Source organism: Heterobasidion irregulare (assembly GCF_000320585.1).
Source record: "Heterobasidion irregulare TC 32-1 unplaced genomic scaffold scaffold_03, whole genome shotgun sequence".
Taxonomy (NCBI): Eukaryota; Fungi; Basidiomycota; class Agaricomycetes; order Russulales; family Bondarzewiaceae; genus Heterobasidion; species Heterobasidion irregulare.
Genome location: NW_009258199.1, coordinates 3,043,758 through 3,070,154, shown reverse-complemented (window position 1 = coordinate 3,070,154; position 26,397 = coordinate 3,043,758). Strand labels below are relative to the sequence as shown.

The window sequence follows — 26,397 nt, the reverse complement described above, 5'->3', positions numbered from 1 at the left end:
AATCGACATTGTACGCCTGCCGGTTTCGCATGCGCGCAGTCCATGATGCTATGCAACCTTCAGGGCCCATATGGCGACGTTCAGCACAAGCGACTCTCTCGCAGACTAGCGGCTTTCACGACAAAAACGCCCCGGTACCGTTCAGTATGCCCCGTTATGAACGCGCCGGTGAACTGAGGAAACAATAACGGGAATCTAGACCAGGAACTCCTCCCGCACGTTGTCTGAAATCACTGCCTTGAAAGGGTAAGACAGCCCGGGTAACGATCTTGTACCCACTTCGAGCACTGAGGTCGTTGCACCCTGAGACACCCTCCTCAGATTGCTCATACTATGCTCCTGCGTGCGCCGTGGTGAAGGCGATGATTACGCTCGCGTGTCGCGCTTGTGGGAATGGGACAGAAAAAATAGAGAAGATGGCGTGCCGAGTACGAGGGGACAAGGGACTGGCCGGAAGAAGCAGAGCGAAGAAGGGAAGGGATGTGCAGATCAAGTCTACAAGTTGCAAGCATGGGTGAAACCAATCAGTCTGATAATACGCACAAAAAATTTTCTTCAAGTTGCTGTAGCGCACGGTGAGGAGAGCGGGCGAAGACGATGCAAACAGTGGCTTGTCGTATGCAACGTTAGGAAACCGGTTGATGCTTGAGGCCAGCGACCAGAACGGGGGTATTGTAAAAGTTGACGGTCGTGTCCTTTCAAGCTGTGAGTCATTGAATGACCTAAAGAACAACTACGTCAATACTTTTTGAAGCTTGAACAAAATGCGTAGGAGCGGGTGGTCGTGGTCGATCGCTGTGGCGCCCTTGAACAGGGAAATCAAGACAATCCCCGCGCACGTGCTCGGATGAACAGTCTGCACGTGCATAGCCCTTTCACCTTCTTTACGCTTGACGATTGAAGCCCTCTATTCATTCTGTTCTGTTCAAGATGCCGTCCAGCCTCAACCCTGATCCTACCATCCTCCAGTTACCTGAAGCAGTAGCTTCAAAGCTGAAGACAATCAGATTTCATCACCGGGGGGAACAAGAGAGGTGAGGTATTTGACTTGGTCATCTGCTGATCAATGTTGAATCTGGCTGTTTCCGAAGGATACGGAGTCAATTGAGCCCTCACATCGATTTGGCATGTCAATTCGTGACCTCCTTTGATCGAATCATCTTTGACCTACCTTTCTATGATAGCTTCAAGAAGTATGCACCGGTTTAGCGACCCTCAATAACTTTTGCCAACCTATACAACGTCTGTCGATTGAGATCTTGGGCAACATATTCAAACAGATCTTTCCACACCTTGACATTTCGTGTGACGGCTTCCTTTGTGAATACCCAGCCTCAACGCTTCCCAAACAGGCAAATGCTTCCATCTGCCATGCTATATCCTTATCGAGCGTCTGCAGGTTCTGGAGAGATGTTATATACCTACAACCCACCTTATGGGCAGTGATTGAGACGCATAAGTTGCGGTCTTCACATCCCCAGAGTATCGTCGATCACTTCATTCCGCGTACCCTGGATGTCCCGCTACAAATCTCTGACTATAACTACTCAGCATGGGTCGTCCTACAGTCGAATTCTCGCCGTCTACGCCGATACATCCTTACTGTTGATGCGGCTCCGCCCATCAGTCTTTCTCGGACTCCGATCAGCGTGCCCGCCTTGGAATGTCTCAGCGTCGCTAATATCAAGACATGGCCGGAGATAAATCTATTATCTCTATTTGCGCCTGAGATGCCTAGCTTGAGGCGCTTTTTATTTCGAGGGCCCATAACATGGACCAGTATTCAATTTACAGGTCTTACACATCTCGCTCTGTGCGAGGCTCGGCCTCCGGCCATCAACGTGCGTCAGTTTCTGGATCTATTGCGTTCATGTTCCCTGCTCGAATCTTTGGGTTCTTCATCATTGGCTCCCCGGTAGACTCCGTGAAGGACGGCACCACAACGATCTCGAGGTTCGTCTCGATCGACTTTCTCAGCTGATCGTTACCCATCGCCATAGGACCATGTCGTGTCTCTCTTATCTCGTTTGACCCTTCCATCAACCGTGTCTGTTTTCATAAAAATTGAAAGATGTCTGACTGGTGGGGTGAATCTCTCAACCATCCCATCAGGTGTGCCATTGTTGGGCGACAAATCCACCCTCTTAATCACCCGACCCAGCTCTAGCCTCAAAGTTGAAGATGACGACGAGTACTCTATCTTGCTATCAGCGTACAGCGAGGGCCGCGCTGATCAGTCCATGCTCACTGCTTGTCATACAATCGATGATTTATCGGCCCTCGAGGCGCCAAGAAGTGTTGCAGCGTTCTTGTCCATAATCAATCCCTCACATGTTAAATATCTTTTCCTCGGCCGAGAGGTATATCCAGATCTAGACCTGGTACCCATCTTCCAAGTCCTGCCCTCGGTCGACGTCTATTCGTTCGACTATTGGGATCATCGGCAATGTCTTCTGCCACTATTTCAGGGTGTTGCTACCCAGTCTTTGGAGACTATTCGAATCCTATTCCCCATCTATTATAAAGACGATATGAAAGGGCTCGATGACGATGAGTTTATTCATAATCTTGAAGAGAAGGTTATTCACCGAGCGGAAAATGGGCAGCGGCTGAAGGCTGTCTATCTTGATATTATCCAGGTGCCGGGTCTCGAAGCGAATCATATACTGCGGGACCGACACAAAAAGATCTTGCCACGCTACGGTAGGGTCCGCGACAATGTCGATACTCTGGAGATACAGTATCGTAGCTCAAAGTGGTTAGGTGACGCAGAGTTGCACACTCAATACGATTCCACTGCATGGATGCACGATTGGGATTTTGGTGCGTTGCGTTTTCCTTGTAAAGCTCCTTGATTTATACATGGTCCTGAGTACTTCTTTCCGACCAGTCATTTGACCTGCGTTTAGATGGAGATGAACACTGCCTTGGATCGTTTTTCCGAGTCTCTGAACGGATGTAATGCTGAATGTCCTTCGTCTGCTTCACCGTTCCATGTCACCACGCCTCGTGTTTGATATCGAGAATCTGCGTGATGTAGATTTGAGACAAAGGTCAATTAATTGCTCTATTCTCTCCGTTCTTCAGGGATGGCTGGACGAACACCCATTAGCGGCTGCAGCAAATGGAAAGCTACAGTTGAGCCCTCAACGATATTGTAGGCGGGCCCCTGCGGCGTGTCGTTGTCCTTGCTTTCTCCCGAACGACTCGCCCTCGCCAACAGAAGTCCTGCACCCTCTGAACACTTTGAGAGTGCATATGAGGAATGATCACATACCACTTTAGAAACGCGAAAGCATCTGATCCCCTGAACACGTTCTGGTCTTTAAGTGCGAGCATAAAGCTGAATTCCTTTTGCGCACACGGCGCGGTTAGGTGTGCTCAGTGTGTGCTAAACAACGACCCGCAGGTTCCTGCCCTCGAACGATGGCAAAGCCCTGCTCCTGGCTCCGAAGCCAAACCCATGAGCCGACGGAACACGACTGTACGGCAATGGAAAACAAGGCACGATAACCGCGCCGTAGAATCGCACGAGAAGCCGACTAGCGCTCGTTGTGAGGGCAGCATGTCTAGATGGCCTGACGAGGGGAGGGGCCTGGCATCGCCCCTTCGAGGCTCACCAGCTCTCCCTCACCAATCATCGGCCAACGTACACACCGCTCTACACACCCGAGAGCGCGACAAGCCAGCATGTCGCGATACCCACTGAATTGGCCATACTAGACTTAGAAAGAGGTATCGAGTGCATGCATATTCCTGGGAACTAAATGACGTAGCAACGAGATTTGTGCACAGCTCCTGGTGCGGGGCCTCAGGGTCCTGAGCTAACAACGATGAGCAAGAGCTCACGTTGTTTCGCGGGCGAGTTTCCTTTTTACTGATATGTCGATGAAGACACTCACGAGCCGCTCCTCTGCACGGCCAGGCCTGTCAGGACGCGCATGTCGCGCGTAGTTGAAGGGAACTTCAGGTCCCAAAAAAACATGACTGGGTACACCCAGCCCTCTGCCGCGCACATGCGCATCAGCTCGCGCGAGGCGGGCTCGCAGTTCCCCGTCGTGTCTGCGTACATCGCCCCCTCCTTCGTCGCTCCCCTGTTCCCATTCCTGTTTCCCACCCTCGTTCCCATTGCGCTGCCTGCCTGTGCCCCCCATCGCCAGCCCCTTCGTACGCCCGCACCGATGCCTACGTCCGGCGCTCACGCGCGCCTCGACCTGCGGTAATACCTATCGGTCGTGCGGAGGGAGACGAGGCAGCGAGGGTTAGACGGTCGAGGCAGCTGGGCTGCGCCCGATACGTGTGGTCGTACCACAGGTCGACAGTAACGCCCTCACACAACACAACAATAGATCAACAACGTCCACCCACAAGGTGGACAACCCCGCAGGTAAGTTCGCCATCGAGCTTGTACTGCTGCCAAGCGGAGGGCCTTCGACATCGCCATCTGTGGACGACCAGGAAGAGGCCGGCGCGCCTCACGAGGACGATGATCACGACGAGGACTAGCTCAGGCAGTGCTCAGGCTCAGAGAGGAGACGGGCTTCAAACAGATCGAAGCCACCATCGTGATCGACGAGAGCATCTACGGCGGGAACCCACCGCGCTGCCTCCCGTGCACCAACAAGCCATTCGTGAGCACGTGCTACCGAAGACGACACATAGTCACCATCAACTACCTCGGCAAGCTCCCCTGCGACTGGTGCGACATCTTCTTCTACGTGCGCGGCGATGGGATCACTAGGTACAAGAAGGGGAACTGCCCGGCCATAGACTTTGAGGATCGGCACGCCAACCCATGGGGGTGGTTCATGGCTTGGCTGACCGGACCTCTCCGTGGCGATAGAGGCGGAGGAAGGTAGAGGATCGGGAGTATCGTCGACGATGGCGAGCTGAAGCTGGAGGTACGCACCATTATCTCTCACTCACCCTCGTCTTCGCCCTCATCCCTTTTGTTTTCTACCTGCGCCTACGCATCCATGCCCCACGCCACTCCCGGGTTGTCGCCATCGATTACACGCCTCCGCACAGCTCGCCTTCACCCCCTCGTGCGGATCGATTTGGAAGGGGAATGTTCTAGAAGAAGCTGCGAATACCGGGTTGTCGCAGGGCTCCTGCACAACTGTGCTTGGGTCGTCGCTAACCTCGGACCTAGACCGGAACGCTGTGAGCGAGGCAGCCGTGATTCACCCTAGCTCGGCTTCGACGCTTCGGCGTGAACGAAGGACCCTCGCACACGCGTACCCCCTTTGCGCGATACCCCGAAATCGCTCCTCGCGGACCTGCGTCCACTTTTCACACAGTTGCATTTGTAATTCCTCCTGTGAACCTTCTCAACGAACAAGTGCACTGAACAAAACCAAGCCATATGTCGCATTGTTGGGCGCCGCTCCTCCTTTCCAGAACACGCTTCGGTCAGCGCATTGGCCAGAGGTAAGCCTGCGCTCGGTGGGCGCCGCTTGCGGCGGCACCGCACTCCTACGCAGAACGACGTCAGATGCTCTCGGCCCATGTTTTCCCGCGCCCTGATTTGAGGCCGTCGCCGTCACCGCCGCGCGAGAGCGAGCGAGCGCCTCTATCGCAGCCGCAGAGTTCGTCCGGCCGTCGGCGCACCTATGGACGCAAAAAGAGAAGAAGCGAGCGCCCCTCGTTGGTCGCTCTGCTCGTCAGAGGCGTTGGCGAGCGAACAGACTCAGTGGCGATGCTGAATCCATCGGCGGCGCCATGCACATCAACGAGAAACCAGAAGACGCAAGGGGCTAGCCAAACCTGTGGGGAGTGCGGGACCTGGCAGCCTAGCCGCGTCGATTTCGGCACACGTGCGCGCAGTCAACAACGCGCGCCGACAGGCGGCATCCCGCTACTCAGCAGCGCAGCGTAGAGGCTCCGTTCTCGCGCAAATAGAGCTGGAGAGCCGGACCCATAATATAGGCAGAGGGCCTTCGGCATCTGCGGATGCACAGGGCAGAGCTGGCGAGCCTTGAGATTTCGAGCGCGGGGTGCACTGGCTACGGCTCGAGACGACGCTGCAACGTGGACCATACGACAATATAGTATAATGATGGTGACCCATTCTGTTGCGCCGTGTGAGACACGGCCAGAATCATAAGTGGCCTCTGCGCAGGCCATCCTCGAATGTCCACCACAATGATTGCTGTCTCGTATCGCACCTAACGGAAGCGGAGCAGCTAGGCGAAGAGGCAGTCGCGTATGAGTGCGGTAGAAGAGTATCTGCAAACATCGCGCAAGTCGCGTGGGTGGACGAGCGCGGCTTGAGTAGTTTGTTTGGCCCATGATCGCCGTCCACGGATTGAAGACAGGTACCACAAACCTTGATATAGAGGTCGCAAGGGCGAGAAGGGGCATACGAGCGAGCAAATGGGAAAAAAGGAGGGTTAGCGAGTGGTTAGCGCCTGGAATTTACACATGAAATGCCGGACTGGGCAGAAGCGACGGCCGGGACGGAGACGGTCTTGAACAGCGAATCCGCAGATGGCACAGAGGTTGAGACATGGATGATTTGACGTCCAGAAGGAAGGTACATATTATACGCGTGTTTGACGTGAAGCTTGAACGCAGAACGACCTGTGAACCGAGCAGGCTTGAGTCTTGAGCGGCGTTTTCGTTCGCGTGCTTCCGACGATGGTTACGGTCACGGCCGCCGAGGATGGTATTTACGAGGATATAGCGATGGTCAAGCGGAATGACGTTGGTGGACGGAGCCGTGGGTGGCAACGAGTGGCGCAGGGCCGGGCAGCGCCGCAGTTGCCGATCGCCGCGAGTCGGCATACCCGCAATTTCTCGTCGCCGTCGTCAACGCCCACGCCCACGCCCACGCACACCTCTAGCATCCGCACGCCCACGACGACGACAGCGACGACGGCGCGGGGCACCATCTCGTCCCAACGGTATACCACGACCATCCGCGCGCACCGAGCGAGGATATAATAATAAAAGGCTGCACCACGCGATAGACGGCTGTCGCCAGCTGGCCAACACGTTTTAAATCTTGTTCTTTCGTTCGTTCGCAGGACTGAAGCTGAGAATGGCCACGCACGCAAAAGGTAAGCGTCTGTCGACTCCGGCATCAGCGCCCGCGCCTGATTTAGACTGCACACGCGCAGACAGCCCCTCGCTCTCCGTCCAGGTCGACGCCCGCCCGTCCTCCTCGCCCTTTCCCTCGCCCTCCTCCTCCTTCCTCCCCCCTCCTGTTCCTGGCTCCCACGAGTTTGCAGTCAAGCTTCCGCCTCGGAAGACCCTGAAGGACACGCTCGTCCCCCCAGACGCGTCGTCCGCAGCGACGGCATCCATAGCAGCTATGTCGCAACAGCACCCGCAGCGGTCGAATGGCAAGCCCTCTCCCACGCAGTCGACGCCCACACAGACCCACAGCGTGGTCACGAACATCAACGGCAACACCGCATCTCCAAACAGCGCACTGACGCCCACCACTCCGACGGGCGCAACCTCCCCAGCAACCACAACCACGACCATGACCACGACCATGACCCCCCCACTGCCCGTCCCGGCGCCCATGACGCCCACACATACAACGACAATGCTCACGGCCGCCTCGCCCCCCACGCCCTCGCACCTCTCCCACACCCACCGCGATTCTCTCACTTCCAACCGCCCCGCCCCGCCCTCGCCCGCCGTCAGCCGCCGCGCGTCCGCTGCGGCCTCCACCCGCTCCTCCCGCCCCCCGTCCACCGCCGCGCACCGCTTCTCCACCGCGTCCTCCCTCGCGCCCTCCACGGCCCCCTCCATCGACCTGGACGCCGCCGCGGCGCCCGACGACACTTCACTCGACCCGCTCACGCCGACGCCCCCCGCCGCCTCGGCGCTCTCCACGCTCACCACGCCGACCGCGTCCCCAACCTCGGCTGCCGCACAGGCAGTGCCCGCCCCGGAACCCGCGGCTGCGGCGACAGGGCGGCGCTCGCTGCTCGTCAAGATCCGCGACTTTGCGTTCCCCTCGGCGGACGCGCGGCACCGCGGGCAGGGCACCGACGCCCCGCGCGCGACGCGCCGCCTCAACCGCCCCGCGTCGACGTGGTCCGCGTCCTCTCGCTCGTCGTGTTCGTCCGTCGAGGACGACAGCACGAACGCGCCCGGCAGCAGCACCGGCGGCGGTGGTAGTGGCGGCGGTGGCGGCGGTGGGGCGTGGGGAGGGTTCAGGTGGGGCGGGCTCTCGCTCGGGTGGGCGGGGCGCGCGGTGGACGGGCCAGCTGGTGCGAGTAGCGCAGGAGGAGGAGGCCCGAGCCCGGTAGATTTCGCGCGCAACTTTGACGTCGCGTCGCCCGAGCGCGAGATTGCGGACCCGTACGCGAGCTTCGCGTTCCCCTCGGGGTCCGGGTCCGGGTCTGGATCCGGGCCCGCGTCGGGGGCGGCGTCGGACGACGAGGCGGACTATTTCGACGCGTACGATATTGAGGACGACGGGGAGTATGCCGACGGGGACGGGGGGGATGCAGATGGGGAGGACGGGGGCGTGGAGCGACCGCTACTGCCAGGGACGTATCGCGCGCTGTACGCGTTCGAGCCGGAGGGCACGGCGGAGATGGCGCTTGCGGAGGACCAGCTCGTGCGCGTCGTCGGGCGCGGGGGCGGGGTTGGGTGGGCGGTGGTGGAGCGCGCGCGTGCGGAGGGCGGGGGGCATGCGCTTGTGCCGGAAGGGTATTTGGAGGTCGTGCGGCTTGATGGGGAGGGGAGCGAGTGAAGGCGCGCGGTGGGGTGGGGTGGCTGTGCTCGTGCGGGCGCGGGCGAGGGAGCGTGGAGTGTGTATCCGTCTGCCATGTGTTGTGTGTAAGTAGCGTGTAGGCAGTCGTGGTGTGTGTGTGTGTGTAGCGTATTCTCGGCCCCAGACCACCTGGTTCGCAGCGGCTTCTTTACCCTGTTCTTGCTTTTTTTTCTTCCTTGTGTCCCTCGTCTTCCGTCTTCGCTCGTCTTTTCTTCTTCCTTTTTTTCGGTATCTTTTTCGTTTCCTTCTCTTCCGCCCAATTCTTTCCCCCCGTCTCTGCGTCTGCGACCCTGCGTGATTCGCGGCTTTGGCGCGCACCTGGCTAAGGAATCTACCTGAGTCGAAGAGCGAGCACGCCGGATGCCCGTCGCTCGGTGCGTTAGGCATCTGGCAGTGTACACTGCAGACACTTGCGGATCCTCTGCTCCTCCGTCCGACGCTCCACGATCGACGCTGTTCAGGTCTGTCGCGGAGCCGGGGGCGGGGCGGGACGTTGCGTCGTCGAATGAGCGCGTCCGTCGTCGGTCGGCGCAGAAGAGCACTATTAGTATAGTGCACACACCGTATACGACCAGACGAGTTCGAGAGCCCCACCTGTCCCGCGTGTGGGCAGCGCGATGAGACAGTGGCGCACTTTCTCTTCGAATGCTAATGCTATGCAGACAGTCGACGCCGCCTTGAGCAAGCGGTAGGGAGATCCAGCCGAAACCTAGCGGAGCTACTATCCAATCCCTCCATGTTCAAACACTTATTAGAGTTCATACACAAAACCCAGCGCTTCAAAAAGACCTTCGGTGATCTGAACCTACCAAAGACTGCGGAGACGGAGCTGGGCGAACCTAGAGGCCGAGACACGAACCGCGTGCGCCGAGCGCAGACCAGCACGACCAGAACACACGGCGGAGGAGAGCACAGAGGATTGTCGCGATGCATGAGAACTCAGACCACTGAGAAGAGGCAGATGGCGGACACGCTCCACAGATGGCTAGACACAGCACCCACCACTAGAACGTTCAGATCAGTACTATACCTTACTATAATTCCTTTTAATCTTCGCCATGCGACCCAACCTCCTCGAGGTAGCCACGTTCCCCTTGAGGGCTAATGCAGAGCACAGACCTACACAATACATATTTATTTCACATTTTAGTAGAGTACATATGGCTACTTGTCTAGACATATGGTGCACCGTTACTAGACGTTAATATACGATCACACACACACACACAGTATAGTGCACACTGCATGACACCGACGTGCGGATTTCCTTCGCGAAAGCTATGGGTGAGGTTGAAGAATGTTTCCTTTCGACGGTGGAGCTGAACGGTGCGTCCGCCGTCCTGCGCGACAGTGCGCGGCACTTATGTACTTATAAAGCTTGAGGGGACCGCCGAATGCCAGACACCAACATGGGATCTCGCAGATAGCAGCCGCACAAGGTCACCCAGGCACTAAGTCAATCAACAGAGAAACTGCCTTCAGTGTTGAGTATATAGAGGATGTTTTAATTCATCATTAAATTGTTGGGATTTCGGCTGTAGAGAATAGATAGAACTTTATAGATATGGGAGAGGTTACGCGAGTTCCGGTCGCGAAAATATCGAGGAAAAGGGGGAACATGCGAGTGCAATGTTCCCTGAGGCTATGACGATGACTTCAGAGCAGGTGCGCGCCGAACAAAGAACAGTTTGATACTGCATTACATAACCACGACCCCTGCTCTCATGGACGGCGACGACGCAAGGAACATCGTGCGATAACGGGCCGCGGAACGATATCTCTGAGCAGGCCAGAGACGACGGTGCGTACCTTCAGCTTGACCTCCTCCTCCTCCTCCTCCTCCTCCTCCTCCTCCTCCTCCTCCTCCTCCTCGATCCCGCCATGCTCCTCCTCCGCCTACCACTACGGCAAAGTCCGTTAGCCCAGGCCGTGGATCACCTCCATGGGTTCGTGTGCCGGTCCTCGAAGTCTTTGTCCGGGCAGTTCTCCGTCTTGTGCCGAGTGATCCCATCGTGGGGCGCGTAAAAGTACATATCGCACTAGTCGCATGGGAACTTGCCGAGGTAGTGGATGGTGACAACGTGTCGCCTGCGGTCGTACTTATGGAAAAGCACTTTGTTGCACGGTATGCAACGCGTTATGTCCCTGCTGTAGATGTTCTCGTCGATCACGACGGCGGCCTCACGCTGGCTCAGGGTGTCTCGTCTCCGAGCCGGAGTTGGCCCCCGTCGTCCTCGTCGTCCTCGATAGGCTCGCTGGCCTCTTCCTGGTGGTCCGCGGATGGCAATGTCAAAGGCCCTCTGCTAGGCACTGGCACAGGCTCGATGGCGAACTCACCTGCGGGGTTGTCCACCCTGTGGGTGGACGTTGTTGATGTGTTTTTGTTCTCGGTAAGGGCGTTACCGTCTACCTGTGGTACAACCACAGACATTGGGTGCAGCCCTCCAGCTGCCTCGACTGGTCCCGGGGCAGGCTTGGGCGCAGTGCGCCTGAACCCGCTCTCTAAGGGCCAAGTCCCCTCGCTCCCCTCGCTCCCCGCTCCAGTCCCGATCTCCATCTCCATTATCTTGCCTTCCTTCCTTTCGCCCTCCCTCGTGCCCCCCACCGCGCTCGCCCCGATAGTCGCCTCTCACAGCCCTTCCCCCATCCTTGCCCTCTTCAGCGACGGCGCCTCCTCCGCGTCCACCCTTCGCTTCCTCGTCTTCCGCCGCAAGACCGATCAGTCCCACCGCGGGTCTAGGCACGCCGCGGTGATCGTTCGCGCCATGACCAACTAAGGACCCGTGTAGGGCCTCACGGTGTCTTCGAGCACCGATTACGTCGATCGTTGGGCATCGGTCGATATGACGCGCGCCATCGAAATGGTGTCAGTGGTGGGGTTCGCATCGGGAGCGGGGGCGACGGGAGTGGTGGGGGCAGGTTGTGTGATGGGGGCGGCAGTAGACGGGAACTCCTCTGGGGCGGCGCTGAGCGGCCCTGTTGGTACGTCAGGGACAGGCATGGCCGTCGGTGCAGGCGCATGTGTTACCCGGCGATGAGGGGCCGGTACCCGCGTCAAAGTGGATGCCTAGGTAGGAAGATCAAAGGGGATGGGGAAGGGGAAGGGGAAGGGGAAGGGGGGAGGCGACAAAGGATGGGGCGGGGTGGGCGACCACGGCGGGGAAATACGAGGCTGCGACGTACGACCTGAAGCGCACGCGCGCGTTAGAGGACTGGGTGTGCCCAGGCATGTTTTATGGGACATAAGTGGCTGCGCGCTCCGTACGTGCCCTGATAGTGGAGAGGCTTGTGAGTGGTGCTGTTAATATATCAGAACGGAAGGCAACTTACCGCTGTATCAATGTTGAGCTCTCGCTCATCTTCGTGAAATTGGGATCCTGAAGGTCCCGCACCGGGAGCTGTGTGCCAGTTTTGTTTTTGTGGATTACCGGGCCACGAAGGACATATACGCACTTGACAATTCTTCCTGTGTCCAGGAAGGCCAGCCGGGTGGGTAACGCGACATGCCGGCATGTCGCGTTCGTGGAAGTGTCAAGAAGTCTGTACGTTGACTGGTGGTCGGTGAGGGAGAACTAGTGAGGCTCGAAGGGGCAATGACTGTTACGCCCCTCCGCTCGTTGGGCCCTCTAGATATACCCCCTTCACGGTGAGCGCTAATTACCTTCTCGCATGGTTCCACGGTATGAGTACCATGCCTTGTTTTTTGATGCCGTATTGTGTCGCCTCGTAGGTTTGCCCTCGGAACTAGGAGCATGGCCCCGCCATTGTTCGAAGGCGGCGCCCTATGTTCATTACGCAATGAGCACAGCTCACGGCACCGTGTGCACCAAGCGAATTCAGCCTGATACCCAAGCGTGAGATGAGGACGTGTCTAAGTGATCAGATAGATCCGTGTGAAGTGCGTTGTATGAGATCCACCCCTGAACTTTCAAGTCGGTGCGTTGCAGATTTTTCGATTGCTGGAGTCATTTGGGACAAAGCAAGAATGCCAAGGAACTTTACCCACGTCTCGGGAGCCTGCTTACAATGGCGTTTAGGGCCCACTTGTAGTTATCCCTTCGACGCTGTCGTCAGGTCTTTGTCCAGCTATCCTCAAAGGTTAGATGTCTATTCCGTCCATATCTGACGCGCCTGTTCACATATTATCTTGTCAGAATTCTCGCGCCAATTCTGGATAATTCAAATCAGCTCTCAAGGTTGTAGACGCGTCAGGGCGCTTGATTTTAGGGATTTGCCATCGCAAAGGGCATCATAGCAAATCATCCGTCTATTTGTCCTCTTTTCATTCTTCACTTGCAGCATAGCTTCTTGTCCAGTCGCGAGGGAGAGTAGGGCTTGACGACGTTCGAGAGGGCAGGCGAGCCGACTATCGAGATGGGTACCAAGAGATTTCATCAATGGTACCCAATGCGGTATATTCGACTGGCGAGGCCATATGTGGGTCCCCGTAGGTCCCCGTATGTTTCATCGGAGCTACGCGCCGTATCTTGTCACTCGAACGGTGCTGGCCTGGACCTCGCATCTGAGTATTGCTATCTTGTGTCCACATTGTCCCGTGGTCGGAAGCACATGAAGATACTGTTCAAGGCTCAAGCCGGAGCCTGCCCGGTTTACAGGGCATTCAAACTTCACCTCCAACCCGTGTGCAGCCTCTATGCATGCACCTTTGTTCTGGACGTCAAATCATCCATCATCTAACCTCTGCGCATCTGCGCATCCGTTTTTCAAGATCGTCTCCGTCCCATCCCTCGCTTTTGCCCAGTCTGGCCATCTCTCTCGCTGCTCTCGTCCCGTTGTTTTCTGCAGGGATTTCCAGGTGCTAACCTTCCTTTTTTTCCCTTGCTCGCTCGCGTGCCCGTTTTTAATTTTGCGACCTCCATATCGTAATTTGCAGTCCCAGTGTTCAACGCGTCGACGACGATTATGGACCGACCACATCACTCAAGCTGTGCTTGTCCACCCGCGCAACTTGCGCGATGTCTGCATGTACTTCTTCTTTCGCAACTTCCTCTTCGCGTAACTGCGCTGTTTCCCCTAGGGTCGACGCGAAGAAGCACTCAGGCGAGACATCTAGCGGTGGACGCGCAAAGACGGCCTGCGCAGTGGATACTCACGACCCTGGTCGTATCTGCACTAGGCTGTGTTGCACGCGGTGTCATGCAACGGGTCTCCTCCCTTATATGCATTGTCTTATGGTCCACATCACAGCATCGTCTCGAGACGCAGTCGGTGACCCCGAGCTCGTAATTTTGAGGCTCGCGAAGCTCTAGTTTCAGCGTCCGCAGATGCCTGATGTCACCTCCAAAGTCCCTCCGCCTGTAGAACAGGAGCAGTTTGACTCTCCAGTTCTACTTCGGTCAGAATGGATACCTTCTGCTGCTGAATGCCGAGATGCAGCTCATTCAAGCACGTCGTTGACTGTATCCATACGTGCGGACATTGGCATGGCTAGGCCGCTGGGCGTTAGGGGCCTGCACTCTCTGATGATCTTTCTGGCACTTTGCCGTCAAGTGCTCCCTAGATCGACATGGCACCACCGATGAGCGAGTCAACACTGCTGCTCCGCCGCGCTCAGCGCTACGCGCGTCCGCTTTGTCTCCCCTGTGATCATAGACGTGGCGACGATAATCCAAACTCTGCGGCTGTGATTTGTGTGCTCACTTGTTCTTGCAAGGCCGTTACAGATTTGGTGGACGAGAAAATGTGGATCAAGCTTGTCTGTCCTACGTTTGCGTAGGAGACTTGGTGGGCGGTACGATGAATTCACCCTGCGCGCAACGTGCAATGAATGGAAACTATATCTGGTCAGCAGGGTCACTCAATTGATCGTTGAAAGAGAGGAACGGCGCTCAGGAAATGTGCGATACAGCTCTTGTTCAGTGCACTTGGGTTTGGGGAATATTTATCAAATTTTAATGTGCTGAGAAAAAAACGGAAAAAAATACAAAATCAAATCTATGCGAATGAGACACAAGTAAACGAGATGCAGTTTCGAAAACATCGTGCAAAAAGGGGGGAATATGAGCGCGAGAGTCTTTCCTTCATGCCGAAGTGCTGACACTAAGCTCGACGGCCACCTTACATAACGACTACAGGCTTGTCTTGCTCCAGTCTGCTGCAGTCCGCCAGGTTCGAGATCGGCGGCGAGCCAAGCACGGTCGTGTGGGAACTCTACGACAAACAACAGTGTCAGTTTCATCTCAGACACTCGTCTCCCTCATCGATCCGAGCGCACAAGCAATGGGCAACAAATCATCAGGTATGTCGCGAAAGGGAAGTTCCAAGCGAGCTCTGCGGAGCCATGTAATCGATGGCAACGACTCGGAAGTGACGTGGAGCGACCACGTAGGTGTGGGCGGAACACAAAAGGGAAGGAGACGAGAGGGAGAGCAGGCGAGAGACGACAGTGCGTACCTTCAGCTCAGCCTCCTCCGCCTCTTCGATCCTACCGTGCCCCACCTCCGCCTACCGCCACGACGAGGTCCGTTCACCCAGGCTGTGAACCACCTCCATGGATTCGTGTGCCGATCCTCGAAGTCCCTGGCTGGGCAGTTCCCCTTCTTGTGCCGAGTGATCCCATCGCGGCGCGTGTAGAAGTACATGTCGCACCAGTCGCAGGGGAACTTGCCGAGGTAGTGGACGGTGACGACATGTCGCCTGCGGTCGTACTTACGGCGGAAGGTCTTGTTGCATGGTACGCAACGCATGATGTCCCCGCCGTAGATGTTCTCGTCGATCACGACGGCGGCCTCGCGCTGACTCAGGGTGGTCTCGTCTCCGAGCCTGAGCTGGTCTTCGTCGTCACCGTCCTCGATAGGCTCTCTGGCCTCTTCCTGGTCCCCCGCAGATGGTGATATAGAAGGCCCTCCGCTAGGCAGCGGTACAGGCTCGATGACGAACTCACCTGCGGGGTTGTCCACCCTGTGGGTGGACGTTGTTGATGTATGGTTGTGTTGGTAGAGGGCGCTGCCATCAACCTGTGGTACGGCCACAAGTCTAGGGTGCAGCCCTCCAGCTGCCCCGACCGGCCCCGGGGCAGGTATGGGCCTGAACCCGCTCTCCGAGGACCAAGTCCCACCGCTCCCCTCACTCACCGCACCAGTCCCAATCTCCATCTCCATCATCTCTCCCTCTTCCCCTTCACTCTCCCTCTTGCCCCCCACCACGTTCGCCCCGGCAGTCGCCCCTTCGAGATCTTCCTTCATCCTCGCCCTCTTCGGTGACGGCGCCTCCTCCGCGTCCGCCTCGCGCTTCCTGGTCTCCCTCCGCCAGACGGACGGATCCCACCGCGGGTCGAGGCGCGCCGCGGCGATCGTGCGCGCCATGACCGCCCAAGGGCCCGTGAAGGGTCTCACGGCGCCTTCGAGCGCCGAGTACGTCGACCTCTGTGCGTCGGTCGGTATGATGCACGCCATCGAAATGGCGTCGGGGGCGGGAGCGGGGGCAGAGACGGCATCGGGGGCGGGGGCGACGAGGGTGATGGGGGCGGTAGAGGAGGCGGGGGCTGCGGTAGTTGGAGGTGCGGCGGGGGTCGCAGGGGACGGGGACTCTTCCAGGGCGGGGCTGACCGGCCCTGTCGGTATCTCAAGGACGGGAGTGGGAGTCGATGAGGGCGCATGCGGTATTCGACGATGAGGGGCCAGTACTGGCGTCGAGGTGGACGCCCAGGTAGGAAGGGAGAAGGGGATGGGAGCGGGGAATGGAAAAGGGTGAGTGGCAAAGGATGGGGCAGGGTGGGCGAATACGGTGGGGAAATGCAAGCCCGTGTCGTGTGACCTGAAGCGCATGCGCGCGTCAGAGGACTGGGTGTAGCCAGTCATACTGCTACGGACATGGAGTCCCCTGCGACTACGCGTGACATGCGCGTCCTGGCAGTAAAGAAGAGCGGCTCGTTGTGAGTGGCACCACCAATGCATTAGAGAGAAAGGACATTTACCTGTGAATCTTCACTGAGCTCTTGCTCAGCGTTGTTGAATCGGGACCCTGAGGGCCCCGCGCCAGGAGCTGTACACAGATCTTGTCACTGACATTGACAAGCCGTGAGGAACATGTACGCACTGGACAATTCTTCCTGTGTCCAGGAAGGCCAACCGGACCCGTGACGCGACATGCTTGTCGCGTTTGTAGAGGTGTGGGGAGGGTTGTACACCGGCTGGTGAATGGGAAGAAAGATTCGAGGAGGCTCCAAGGAGCAGTCAATTGTGAAGCTCCTCCGCTCGTCAGGCCATCTAGATATACCCTCTTCACGGTGAGCGCTAATCGACTTATCGCACGATTCCACGGTGCGCACATCATGTCTTGTTCTCTGATGACGTACAGCAGTTTTCTGCCGCCTCGTAGGTTTGCCTTCGGAACCAGGGGCAGGCCTCGCCATTGTTCGAAGGCGGCGCCCTATGGATCAGTAGTTATTAAGCACTGAGCACTGCCTCTGACAGCGTCGTGCGTGCAAGGCAAGTTCTGCCTCATGTCCACGCTGAGGATAAGGACGTGTTCTATTGATCATATGGGTACGCATTTCTGGGGTGTGTGTGTTATCAACTCCCATGTCACCTTTGAAGTCGGGATGGGGCAGGTCTTCTGATGGCGGGAACAAGTCATCCGGGACAAGGAAAGGACAAGGAGGAATTTACCCATGTCGTGGGAGCCCGCTTACGATGTCGTTTGGAGCCCGTTGGTAGCGATGCGTTCAACACGACCGTCAGTCGGTCTTCGTCTAGCGATCCTCGAAGACCAAATATCTGTTTCGTCCATATCTGACCCGCTTGTTCACATATTATCTTGCCTTGAATTCTCGCGCCAATACTCTCTCCGATCTCAAGAATTCGACTTAAGCCTTACTTCTCGAAGCTGTAGGTGCATGAGGGCGCCTGATTTTGGGGATAGTGACATCGCGAAGGGCATCATGGCAAATCACCCGCCTTCGAACTTCGCATCTTCTAGCCGCTTACGACATCAACATGATGCGCGTGTCTTTAATTGTCCACACTGGCAGGTTCTTTCAGGCACGTCTCTCTGCGTCTGTTTGTTCACTTCTTTTTTTTTCATCAGCATAGCTTCTTGTCCAGTCGCGAGGGAGGAAGGGGCTGACGGTTTGTGAGAGGACAGGCGAGCCGATTATCGTAATGGGTAACAAGAGATCAGATCCATAACACCCAATCCGGTCTATTCGAGTGGCGAGGCCACATATGGGTCCACTTTTCCATGTGTTCCATCAGTCATCGTCGGAGCTACGCGTCGTATCTTGTCATTCGAACGGTGCCAGCTTGGACCTCGCTCTGATCATTGCTATATTGTGTCCACATTGTCCCGTCGTTGGAAGCACACAAACGAAGACGCTGTTCAAGACTCAAGCCTGAGCCTCTTCGGTTCACAGGGCATCCAAGCTTCATGTCAAGATTATGTACAATATCTGTGCATGTACCTTGGTTCTGGACGTCAAAAAATCCGAGTGCTTACCTCTGTGCCATCTGTGGATCCGTTGTTCAAGATCATCTTCTTCCCAGCCGTCGCTTCTGCTCAGTCCGGTCACCTCTCTCGCTCCCCAGGTGTTGACCTTCATTTTTTCCCTCTCGCTCGCTTGTGTGCCCATTCTCGCCTTCGCGACCTCCATATCGTAATCTTCAGCCCCTGTCTTCAACGTGTGGACGACAATTATGGACGGAACAGCGTATTCAAGCCTCGGTCGTCCCCCCGCGACACTTGCACAATGTTTGCGGGTACAGTCCTATTGGCGATTTCCTCTTTGCTTAGCTGTGCTGCTTCCGCTATGCATGACGCGAGACAACCAGGCGAGACCTATAGCAGCGGACATTCAAGGAAGGCCTGCGCAGTGGATACTCGCGACTCTAGTCGTATCTGCGCTCCCACCCTGTCTTTCTTTTCGGCGCACCAGAGCGGGTCTCCCTCAGTTCCATCGTCTCGTCGATCACACCATAGCGTTATCTCGAACCACAACCGGTCCACCCGCCCTCGCAATCGTGAGGCTCCCTAGCTGAGTAGCGGGATGCTGCCTTTTGTCGAATTCTTGCACGCATGATGACATTGACGCGGCCGGGTCGCCGGAGCCTGACACTATCTTTTGGTTCGGCTGTCCCCTCCCTTTTTCTGGTACTCCGCCGCTTGACATAGCGCCGTTGATGAGTTGAGTGCCGCAGACAAGCCAACGATAGGCACTGTCTTCTTCTCTTTCTGTGTCCAAAGATGTGCCGCCGGCCAGAAAAAGCTTTACGCTGCGATAGAGGTACTCGATCGGCCTTGCACGGACGTTACAGAATTGTGGAGTGGGAAAACATGGGCGCGTCTGATGTCGGTTTGCGTAGGAGTGTGGTACGGTGGACCCACACTGCGAGCGAAGCACAGAGTATAAATCACCCCAATCGACACGGCCACTCGATCACTTTTCCCTCTGAAGGGGAGGAGCGGTGCGCAGGAAATGTGAGATACAGCTCGATTTTGTTCAGTGCACACGGGTTTTGTGGATATTTGTTTAATTCTGGATTGTTGAGAAAAATGATAGAAGGAAATAGAGATACAACTGTATGAGAATCAGACACAGGTACATGAGACGTAATTACATGGATGTGATTTCGAAACAATCGTGCACAAAGGGGAAATACAAGTGCGAGCGTCCTTCACTCCGAAACGCTGAAAAGAGAGGAGGGCCAGGACCAGCTCGATTTTGATCAGTGCACCCAGACGAAGTCTTCGAAACATCTTGTTTAAATTACAGCTCGTCGGGAAGGAAATTACAGCTCGTCGGGAAGGAAATTACAGCTCGTCGGGAAGGAAATTACAGCTCGTCGGGAAGGTATAAAAGGGAGATTTGAATAAAACTCTACTGAGATTGAATAAACACACAAGGCGTGGATTCAAAAACGTCGTTGATAAGAGGAGGAATGCAAGTTGGGAGCAAAAAGCCCTTCACGCGCCAGTAATAGTAAAGACGAGATCACGGATCGCGTGACATACGAGTACTCAGTACAGTCACTCCACCCCCGCCTGTTAGTTCGAGCAAGTCGAGCAAGACAGAAGCAAGACCGCGAATAATCATCCCTATTGGAAATATCGTCAGCTTCATCGGCATCCGACACACTCTCGCATCCGCATCGATCCGGGACAAATGCGGAGGGCAAGAAAACAGCAAAGATATCGTGGAAGGGAAGGCAACGACGAATGTGTGATCGATGATGATGATGCGGATAGTCGTGAAAGCATAGGGACGGGCGCAGAACAAAAGAGAAAGGAATGGATGCAAGAGCAGGCAAGAGAAACGGTGCGTACCTTCAGCTTCAGCTCGCCATCGTCGACGATCCTGCCCTGCCTCTCCTCCGCCTACTGCTACGACACGTTCCGGTCAGCCAGGCCATGAACCATCTCCTTGGGTTGGTGTGCCGATCTTCGAAGTCCCTGGCTGGACAATTCTCGTCCTTGTGACGAGTGACCCCATCCCGGCGTGCGTAGAAGAAGAGATCGCACCAGTCGCATGGGATCTTGCCGAGGTAGTGGACGGTGACGACGTGGCGTCTGCGATCGTACTTGCGCGCAAACGACTTGTTGTTGCACGCGAGGCAGCGCAGTGGGTCCCCGCCGTAGATCTTCTCGTCGATCACGACGGCGGCCTCACGTTTGCTGAGGCTGGACTCGTCTCCGAGCTGGTGCTGGTGCCCATCTTGATCGTGATCCTCGGGCTCTCCAGCCTCGTCTTCGTCATCCGCAGGTGTCGATGTCGAAGGCCCTCCGCTAGGCAGCGGTACAGGCTCGACGACGAACTCACCTGCGGGGTTGTCCACCCTGTGGGTGGACGTTGTTGATGTATTGTTGTGTTGTGTGAGGGCGTTGCCGTTCACCTGTGGAACGACCATAAGTATAGGGTGCAGCCCTCCAGCTGCATGGACTGGCCCCGGCGAAGGCATGGGCGCGATGGGCCTGAACCTGCTCTCCATGGACCAAGCCCCTTCACTCCTCTCGCTCCCCGCTCCACTGTCGAGCTGCCTCGCCTTCACCTTCCCATTTTCCCCTTCATCTGCACTTACGGCCCCCTCCGCTCTCACCCCTGCAATCGCCTCTTCCATCCCTTCCTCCACCCTTGCCCTCTTCGGCGAAGACTGCTCCTGCGCATCCACCCCTCGCTTTCTCGTCTCCCGCCGGAAGACCGATGGGTCCCACCGCGGGTCGAGTCGCGCCTCGATGACGGTGCGCGCCATATCCACACAAGGACCCGTGAGGGGCCTCACGGCGCCCTCCAATGCCGAGTACTTCGAACGTTGGGCATTCGTCGGTGTGACGCGTTCCATCGGAATGACATCGGTGGCGGGGACGACGGGGGTGGTGGGTACTGCTGGGGTAGCGGTGAAGATGACGATATCCGGCGCAGCAGGGGTGACGGGTGCGGCGGTGTTGAGGGGTGCGGCGGTGTTGAGAGGTGCGGCGGGGATGACGGGGGATTGGAGTCCTTCTGGGGAGGGGCTGAGCGACCCTTTCTGTACGTCAGGGACGGACGTGGGAGTCAGTGCGCGCGCATGCGGTACCTGGAGATGAAGGGCAAGTACCGGCGTCGATGAGGATGCCCATGTTGGTAGGGCGAAGGGGTTTGTCGCGGGGAACTGGAAGGGGGAGGTGAAGAACGACGGGTCGGGGTGGGCAGACATGACAGGGAGCAGCGAGCCCGCCTCGCACGATCTGAAGCGCAGGCGCGCATCATAGGGCTGACTGTAGCCAGCTATGTCTTGGGGGACATGGCGTCCCCCACGGTTGCGCGCAACATACGCGCCCTGACAGTGAAGAGGAATGGCCTCGAACATAGCGGTCAACATGGTTGTCAGTCGGTTTACCTTCGCTTGGTTTCTCCAGACGCATCTTCTTTCCTGTCCATATTTTTATCTGCTATGCACGGGACCTTCCATCATCGTACCATGCTGCTTTCTTGTGTTGTCAGTTAAACTCAAGCCTTGCGTCTCAAAGTTGTAGGCGCATCACGGCGCTTGATTTTAGGGATCGTGCCATCGTGAACCGCATCATGGAAGATCACTCGCCTTCGAACTTCGAATCTTCTAGCCGCTTATGAGATTCATGGTCGCTTGTCCCAAACCGCTCGCAGGTACGCTAAGGCACGTTCCTCCGCGTCATTTTTATCCCCTTTTCCTCTCAAGAACCGTGGTTGCAGCACAGCGTCTTGGCAAGGCATCGTTCTCTCTCGGGCTTGATGGCGTGTGAGAGGGCAGGCGAGCCGACCATCACGATGAGTCATATGGGATGGATGCGCAGAACCGAATTTGGGGTCCATTGTTGTTGGATTCGAGTGGCAATGTTGAATATGGGTCCCCTTTTACTTGTGTGTGATTGGTCATGAAACTGTCGGAGCTACACGCCGCCTGGTGAAATGTTTCGTCACCAGGATGCTGTTGAGCTAGGACTCGCAGGTGTCTACTTTGCATCCGCAGACAATATCAATCTCCGTCCTCAGACAACCAGGCTATATCCTCGCCTCATTTCGACACCTGATCGATAGCTTGAACATCGCTCATTTTGTCGAAATATACCGAATTTCTATCGAGAGGAAAAAGACCCGCACAATTGTCGACGGAACTTGCGTTGGGTTCGTACTATCGCTTTCGTCGGAGGTATCCTTCTGTGATCTCCATGATTCCGTCGATCAGGCGAGCGCGGTGGTTAGCACCCTCCTGTATACCCGTTCAAACCCTTACTGCCCGCCACCAACTGAGGGTCTTAGGCGATGGACCGAGTTCCTCGCTCTTGACCCTCCTCTATGTTCAGTTTCCTCCTGCATTCCAGCCTTCCTCTCTACTTCGCTCGGGTTCCTATTATCTCCTTCATACTTGTCGTTTTCTGTCCATCATCGAAGTCCTCCCCTATCTGCCAGAACTCGAAATTCAGATTGTATTTTCGGTGGCATTCACATGGTCATCAAACCCTCGAGAAGGCCACCACACGAACAATGAACAGGCTTTGCTCATTGTTAATTTGGGCGCGAATTGAAGGGAATGCTTGCATGCTCTAGCATTCTGTTAGGGCCTTGCTTGTAAAATCTCTAGACGACTCCTCGCAGGGTAAGTGTAGTTATCAGAAGACTCGCCCCTTCTATGCTCGTACCGAGCGTTGTGTTCTTGTAGCAAACGATGCCATGTGGTATGAGGCAATTTTGGCGACAATACGAGCTGCCTGAGTCAAGTGACCTTTCTGTAAAAGAGGTCTTAGCAACTTTCATTCGTGCATATATCTCATCAGAATGGGAATTATTTTACTGGCCGGTAGACAAAGCCTTCCTCTGCTCCTAGCTTTTGATTCATTGGGCCCATGTCTACGCGATACCGCCATTCAAGGATGACCAGAATCGTCTCAAACTTGGTCGATAAGTAGACGATACTGATGGAATGTCTTATGATCATCAGAAGTGAGAAGTCTGTTGAGTAATATGCAGCATCTCTCTAATCCGCGAAAGGTGACTGTGGTAAATTTGCAGACGACGAGCGCCTCGTACCAGACACAGAGACTATGGAAATGGGTGGTTTGTCACGGAAATCGATGCATACTAGATTAGAGGTATCGTCGAGATGGAACGGGAGGCCAAGCGCGCCACTCGACGGTGATGGGTGTTGGAGGACAAGTTGAAGTGAGCCCGCTGTCATGGCGCAGCTTCTGATTCGGCTATTTCGAACTCCGCTAACAACTCATGCTCTAGCACTGGGTGAAGATGAGTTGACACGCCAAGTCCCCTCATATGCTGCGAGGACCTTCAAAAACTATAGACTAGATTGAGAAGGACTTGGAGCCCTAAGCTATGTCCTCTGCCGGAAACGCATACAGTGCACAATGTGTCCCTAGGAGCAGCATCATCTCCTCTGCGCCGTCCATCATCCTCTTCATCTTGATTAGCAGTGGCGGGCGTCATCGTCATCATTGTGAGGTTGCGCCGGACACAAACCCCATCAGACACAGAGGGAAAGCGAAGCTGATATGCAGGTCCATGAACTCGCACTCCGGTGACACGACAGCAAAGTTGCGTGCAAAATTGCCTTGGCTCGACACCAGCGCCGCCACCATGTGTGTCTGCATCATCGTCCTCGATGCACAAGCACGAGTCAAAAGAATGCAGCCCACATCGATGCGAGGCTGTTCAGATGGTGCATCGCGCGCAAGGTGTCGGCGCCCTGTCGATGGTGTAGCATGTTGGCGTTGGCCGGGGGGATGTGAGGTCGCATATCCTGAGGAGCAGTGACTATTTCCAGGGCTGGAATGGACACTACTGGCACAGAGACAAACACAGGTGTCGAGATAAGAGACGTGGATGGTGTAGACAGCGTGAAAAGCGTTGGGGCTGAAATCAGCATCGGAATGAGAGGGTCGAGTGCAGAGTTGTCGGGCGCCGCAGTGGCATCTAAGACGATGCAGAGGCCCACGGAAGGTGCAAGCAAGGGCATGCTAGGATGCGGTGCGTGGCGGTGGATGCTGTAGGGAGGAATGGGCCAATAACACTGCAGACGTGTGGCGCCTAGTGGCGAAGAACCGCGAGGTGCTTAGACATGAGGAAGTTGTGGGGTGCGTGGAAGGAGTGCGAGGGTGTGAGGGGAGACATGGCCGATATGATTGCCGTGGTGTGTGTGGACGCTGTTGAGGTAAAGATGAGCAGTGGGAAGGTCGTGGTGATCGTGATTGAATTTGCTGAGGAGGTTGTGTGCGCCAGAGTGGTGGGCCTCAATACTATCTGTGGATGCAGTGTTCCTGTTGGTTTTATTAGCGACACCCTGGAACTGCGCCTTTGGACTGGCCTTCTGCATGGCTTTCAATAAAAATGGACAGCGGACTGGTGGGAAACCCTGCCCGCCCACCGTGCGTGGATGTGGCTTAGCCAAGGTGAAGTAAGGTGTTCCCTGGGCCAAGTGCTTGCTAGTGTGCTCAATTAAGAATGAGCATTGTTGCATGGCTCATCTTCTCTTAAACCAGGCCAATGTCAAGAATCAAGTCTCTCTTCTTGAACCAGAGATTACCGCTCATGGTCACATCTGTATGTTTTTCCCAAAATTCCATTGTGAGCTCAACCCAATTGAGATGATAAGTAAACTGCTTATTCTGCCGTTTTCAATTTTATTTCTCTCTATTTATTGATTCCCTTTTTTTGGCAGTACTGGGGTTTTGTTAAGTACAGGTATTGTGAGGTCTATAAGGAGAGGTTTGATGATGTGAAGAAGCATGCACTTAAATGCCTCAACAATTGTCCTGTTGAGGTTATTCATCACTTCTTTAATTGCTTATGGCATTTTATAGATGCATATTGCAGAGGGTTGACCAGGAAGGTGGTAGAATGAGCTATTCACAAGTAGAAAAGTCATCACACTGTTTCTTAAAGTATGATGATAAGCATTGAGGCAGTTCTCAACTAGTTTACTTCACATGGGGTTACATGTATCTTTTTGGGAGCATCTAGCACCTGTAAAAATTCATGAAAAAATTGGCAGGTCCCAGTTTCTTGTGGGAAAATCTCAAAAAAGGTATTTTTAGAAGTCTTTTGACTTCCTGAGTCTAAATCTGTAGTCAGATCTTGTAAATTTTAGGTGTGTCAGCCATTATAATTGTTTTTCTTTTTTGTTGACTTTGCTTGTCTGCAACTGTAGACCATCCCATAGCGGTTTGTAATAGTAAGCACTTATCGTATTGGTCACACATGGTAGCTATGGACAGTGTTGGTAGCTGACTGACAATCTGAGGTTAGTAAAAGATCGAGGCTCTGACCTGACTAGAAGTCCAACCTAGGTCTTGACCTGGTCTTACTGAGTTAGTGTATGTGTAAAGTTGTATATTAACATCTAATAGCAGCATGCCACATATATCTAGGAAATCACACTCTTGTATTATACTCTAATTAGTTCTATTTATGCATAATTAAGAATAATTAGAATTAGGGATTATTTACTTACCCCCCCTAAACCTGTTCTAATTAGACATAATTTTCCTAAATTAGAAATTATTAGGATTGATTATAACTTGAAATTTCAGAAAAATAATAATAAATCAAGTATCACAGTTCTTATAGCCTTCTTATAGAGTCATGTCTATTAGAGCACTAGTTAAATACCTAAACACAGAATATACCTTACTCTAAACTTGTCTTTTGCCAGAGTTGAACCAACAACCTCATATATACAAGCATCCAGGACAGATGCTCTAAGCTACTAAGCTATAAGGTCTAATGTATTAACTTGGTAATCTAAATAAATAGACATAATATAGGCAATCTTAATATCTTTGAATTTATTCAACATATATCTTTTCTCTGTCTTATAAATAAATAAGTCAATAAATACCTAAAAAGTCAGGTCTTTTAGAATATAGTTTAAACACCAGCTAAGAAGATAATAAACCAATAGAAAATAAATAATATACTTTATTTAGGGTAAAAACAAATTATGGCACTCATACAATTTGGATTTGAGATATATAAAACTATGATTAAGTATAATATTCAATGGGACTCTACTAGTATAGACGATGGTATCTTAATTTGCAAATTTGATCAAAAACATGATTATGAATAATTAGCCATAATTAGCTCAGATTAGTATGATTATCAATAATTAAGATCCAATAAGAGAGAGGGGTTTTCCAAATGGCCACTAGTGAGGTGAAGAGTGGGAACAAGGGTATAT

The 26,397-nt window shown here is 54.7% G+C and overlaps 15 protein-coding genes across 15 annotated transcripts; 5 read left to right on the top strand and 10 right to left on the bottom strand.

The window, feature by feature from the left end:
• Positions 1-930: 930 nt before the first annotated feature.
• HETIRDRAFT_311978 (uncharacterized protein) lies at positions 931-1,209 on the top strand (the record flags this gene model as incomplete). The annotated part of the gene is made up of 2 exons (XM_009546147.1): positions 931-1,034; positions 1,092-1,209. 2 exons carry the CDS (start codon positions 931-933, stop codon positions 1,207-1,209), a joined length of 222 nt encoding a protein of 73 aa, XP_009544442.1.
• A 562-nt stretch (positions 1,210-1,771) lies between these two features.
• Positions 1,772-2,855, top strand: HETIRDRAFT_313548 (uncharacterized protein; the record flags this gene model as incomplete). Its single annotated transcript, XM_009546146.1, has 3 exons — positions 1,772-1,841; positions 1,920-1,953; positions 2,072-2,855. 3 exons carry the CDS (start codon positions 1,772-1,774, stop codon positions 2,853-2,855), a joined length of 888 nt encoding a protein of 295 aa, XP_009544441.1.
• Positions 2,856-3,371: 516 nt separating this feature from the next.
• HETIRDRAFT_426008 (uncharacterized protein) lies at positions 3,372-10,748 on the bottom strand (the record flags this gene model as incomplete). The annotated part of the gene is made up of 22 exons (XM_009546145.1): positions 3,372-3,482; positions 3,670-3,819; positions 3,903-4,226; positions 4,369-4,444; positions 4,600-4,895; positions 4,971-5,148; positions 5,242-5,318; positions 5,340-5,610; positions 5,690-5,792; positions 5,835-6,228; positions 6,422-6,605; positions 6,676-7,005; positions 7,055-8,406; positions 8,531-8,786; positions 8,890-9,027; positions 9,056-9,278; positions 9,547-9,576; positions 9,597-9,741; positions 9,768-9,856; positions 9,966-10,077; positions 10,547-10,606; positions 10,638-10,748. 22 exons carry the CDS (start codon positions 10,746-10,748, stop codon positions 3,372-3,374), a joined length of 5,010 nt encoding a protein of 1,669 aa, XP_009544440.1.
• Positions 10,749-11,552: 804 nt separating this feature from the next.
• On the bottom strand, positions 11,553-11,967 carry HETIRDRAFT_109309 (uncharacterized protein; the record flags this gene model as incomplete). The annotated part of the gene is made up of 2 exons (XM_009546144.1): positions 11,553-11,804; positions 11,866-11,967. 2 exons carry the CDS (start codon positions 11,965-11,967, stop codon positions 11,553-11,555), a joined length of 354 nt encoding a protein of 117 aa, XP_009544439.1.
• A 3-nt stretch (positions 11,968-11,970) lies between these two features.
• HETIRDRAFT_165917 (uncharacterized protein) lies at positions 11,971-12,250 on the bottom strand (the record flags this gene model as incomplete). The annotated part of the gene is made up of 3 exons (XM_009546143.1): positions 11,971-12,007; positions 12,068-12,135; positions 12,191-12,250. The coding sequence occupies 3 exons, from the start codon at positions 12,248-12,250 to the stop codon at positions 11,971-11,973; spliced, it is 165 nt and encodes a 54-aa protein (XP_009544438.1).
• Positions 12,251-13,929: 1,679 nt separating this feature from the next.
• On the top strand, positions 13,930-14,662 carry HETIRDRAFT_408710 (uncharacterized protein). Its single transcript, XM_009546142.1, has one exon. The coding sequence runs from the start codon at positions 14,023-14,025 to the stop codon at positions 14,278-14,280; it is 258 nt and encodes an 85-aa protein (XP_009544437.1). The 5' UTR covers positions 13,930-14,022; the 3' UTR covers positions 14,281-14,662.
• Positions 14,663-15,153: 491 nt separating this feature from the next.
• HETIRDRAFT_473535 (uncharacterized protein) lies at positions 15,154-16,254 on the bottom strand (the record flags this gene model as incomplete). The annotated part of the gene is made up of 1 exon (XM_009546141.1): positions 15,154-16,254. Exon 1 carries the CDS (start codon positions 16,150-16,152, stop codon positions 15,154-15,156), a length of 999 nt encoding a protein of 332 aa, XP_009544436.1. The 5' UTR covers positions 16,153-16,254.
• Positions 16,225-16,678, bottom strand: HETIRDRAFT_382459 (uncharacterized protein; the record flags this gene model as incomplete). Its single annotated transcript, XM_009546140.1, has 1 exon — positions 16,225-16,678. A coding segment is annotated over exon 1 (429 nt), but the record flags the coding sequence as incomplete, so codon positions are not given.
• Positions 16,679-17,964: 1,286 nt separating this feature from the next.
• Positions 17,965-21,549, bottom strand: HETIRDRAFT_444349 (uncharacterized protein; the record flags this gene model as incomplete). Its single annotated transcript, XM_009546139.1, has 7 exons — positions 17,965-18,146; positions 18,194-18,364; positions 18,397-18,532; positions 18,669-19,079; positions 19,135-19,271; positions 19,706-19,789; positions 20,073-21,549. 7 exons carry the CDS (start codon positions 21,547-21,549, stop codon positions 17,965-17,967), a joined length of 2,598 nt encoding a protein of 865 aa, XP_009544434.1.
• Positions 21,550-22,956: 1,407 nt separating this feature from the next.
• Positions 22,957-23,660, bottom strand: HETIRDRAFT_408709 (uncharacterized protein). The gene has a single exon (XM_009546136.1). It carries the CDS (start codon positions 23,380-23,382, stop codon positions 23,182-23,184), a length of 201 nt encoding a protein of 66 aa, XP_009544431.1. The 5' UTR covers positions 23,383-23,660; the 3' UTR covers positions 22,957-23,181.
• On the bottom strand, positions 22,990-23,142 carry HETIRDRAFT_416444 (uncharacterized protein; the record flags this gene model as incomplete). Its single annotated transcript, XM_009546138.1, has 1 exon — positions 22,990-23,142. One exon carries the CDS (start codon positions 23,140-23,142, stop codon positions 22,990-22,992), a length of 153 nt encoding a protein of 50 aa, XP_009544433.1.
• HETIRDRAFT_416442 (uncharacterized protein) lies at positions 23,490-23,654 on the bottom strand (the record flags this gene model as incomplete). The annotated part of the gene is made up of 1 exon (XM_009546137.1): positions 23,490-23,654. One exon carries the CDS (start codon positions 23,652-23,654, stop codon positions 23,490-23,492), a length of 165 nt encoding a protein of 54 aa, XP_009544432.1.
• A 153-nt stretch (positions 23,661-23,813) lies between the features above and the next one.
• HETIRDRAFT_408708 (uncharacterized protein) lies at positions 23,814-24,515 on the bottom strand (the record flags this gene model as incomplete). Its single annotated transcript, XM_009546135.1, has 1 exon — positions 23,814-24,515. A coding segment is annotated over one exon (183 nt), but the record flags the coding sequence as incomplete, so codon positions are not given.
• HETIRDRAFT_313998 (uncharacterized protein) lies at positions 24,337-24,543 on the top strand (the record flags this gene model as incomplete). The annotated part of the gene is made up of 1 exon (XM_009546134.1): positions 24,337-24,543. One exon carries the CDS (start codon positions 24,337-24,339, stop codon positions 24,541-24,543), a length of 207 nt encoding a protein of 68 aa, XP_009544429.1.
• A 124-nt stretch (positions 24,544-24,667) lies between these two features.
• HETIRDRAFT_312161 (uncharacterized protein) lies at positions 24,668-24,859 on the top strand (the record flags this gene model as incomplete). The annotated part of the gene is made up of 1 exon (XM_009546133.1): positions 24,668-24,859. A coding segment is annotated over one exon (192 nt), but the record flags the coding sequence as incomplete, so codon positions are not given.
• Between the last annotated feature and the right edge of the window lie 1,538 nt (positions 24,860-26,397).

What these genes read in the sequence shown, in the direction of transcription:
- HETIRDRAFT_408710 (XM_009546142.1), top strand. Translation starts at nt 14,023, where the DNA reads ATGCCTGATGTCACCTCCAAAGTCCCTCCGCCTGTAGAACAGGAGCAG.
- HETIRDRAFT_408709 (XM_009546136.1), bottom strand. Translation starts at nt 23,382, where the DNA reads ATGACAGCGGGCTCACTTCAACTTGTCCTCCAACACCCATCACCGTCG.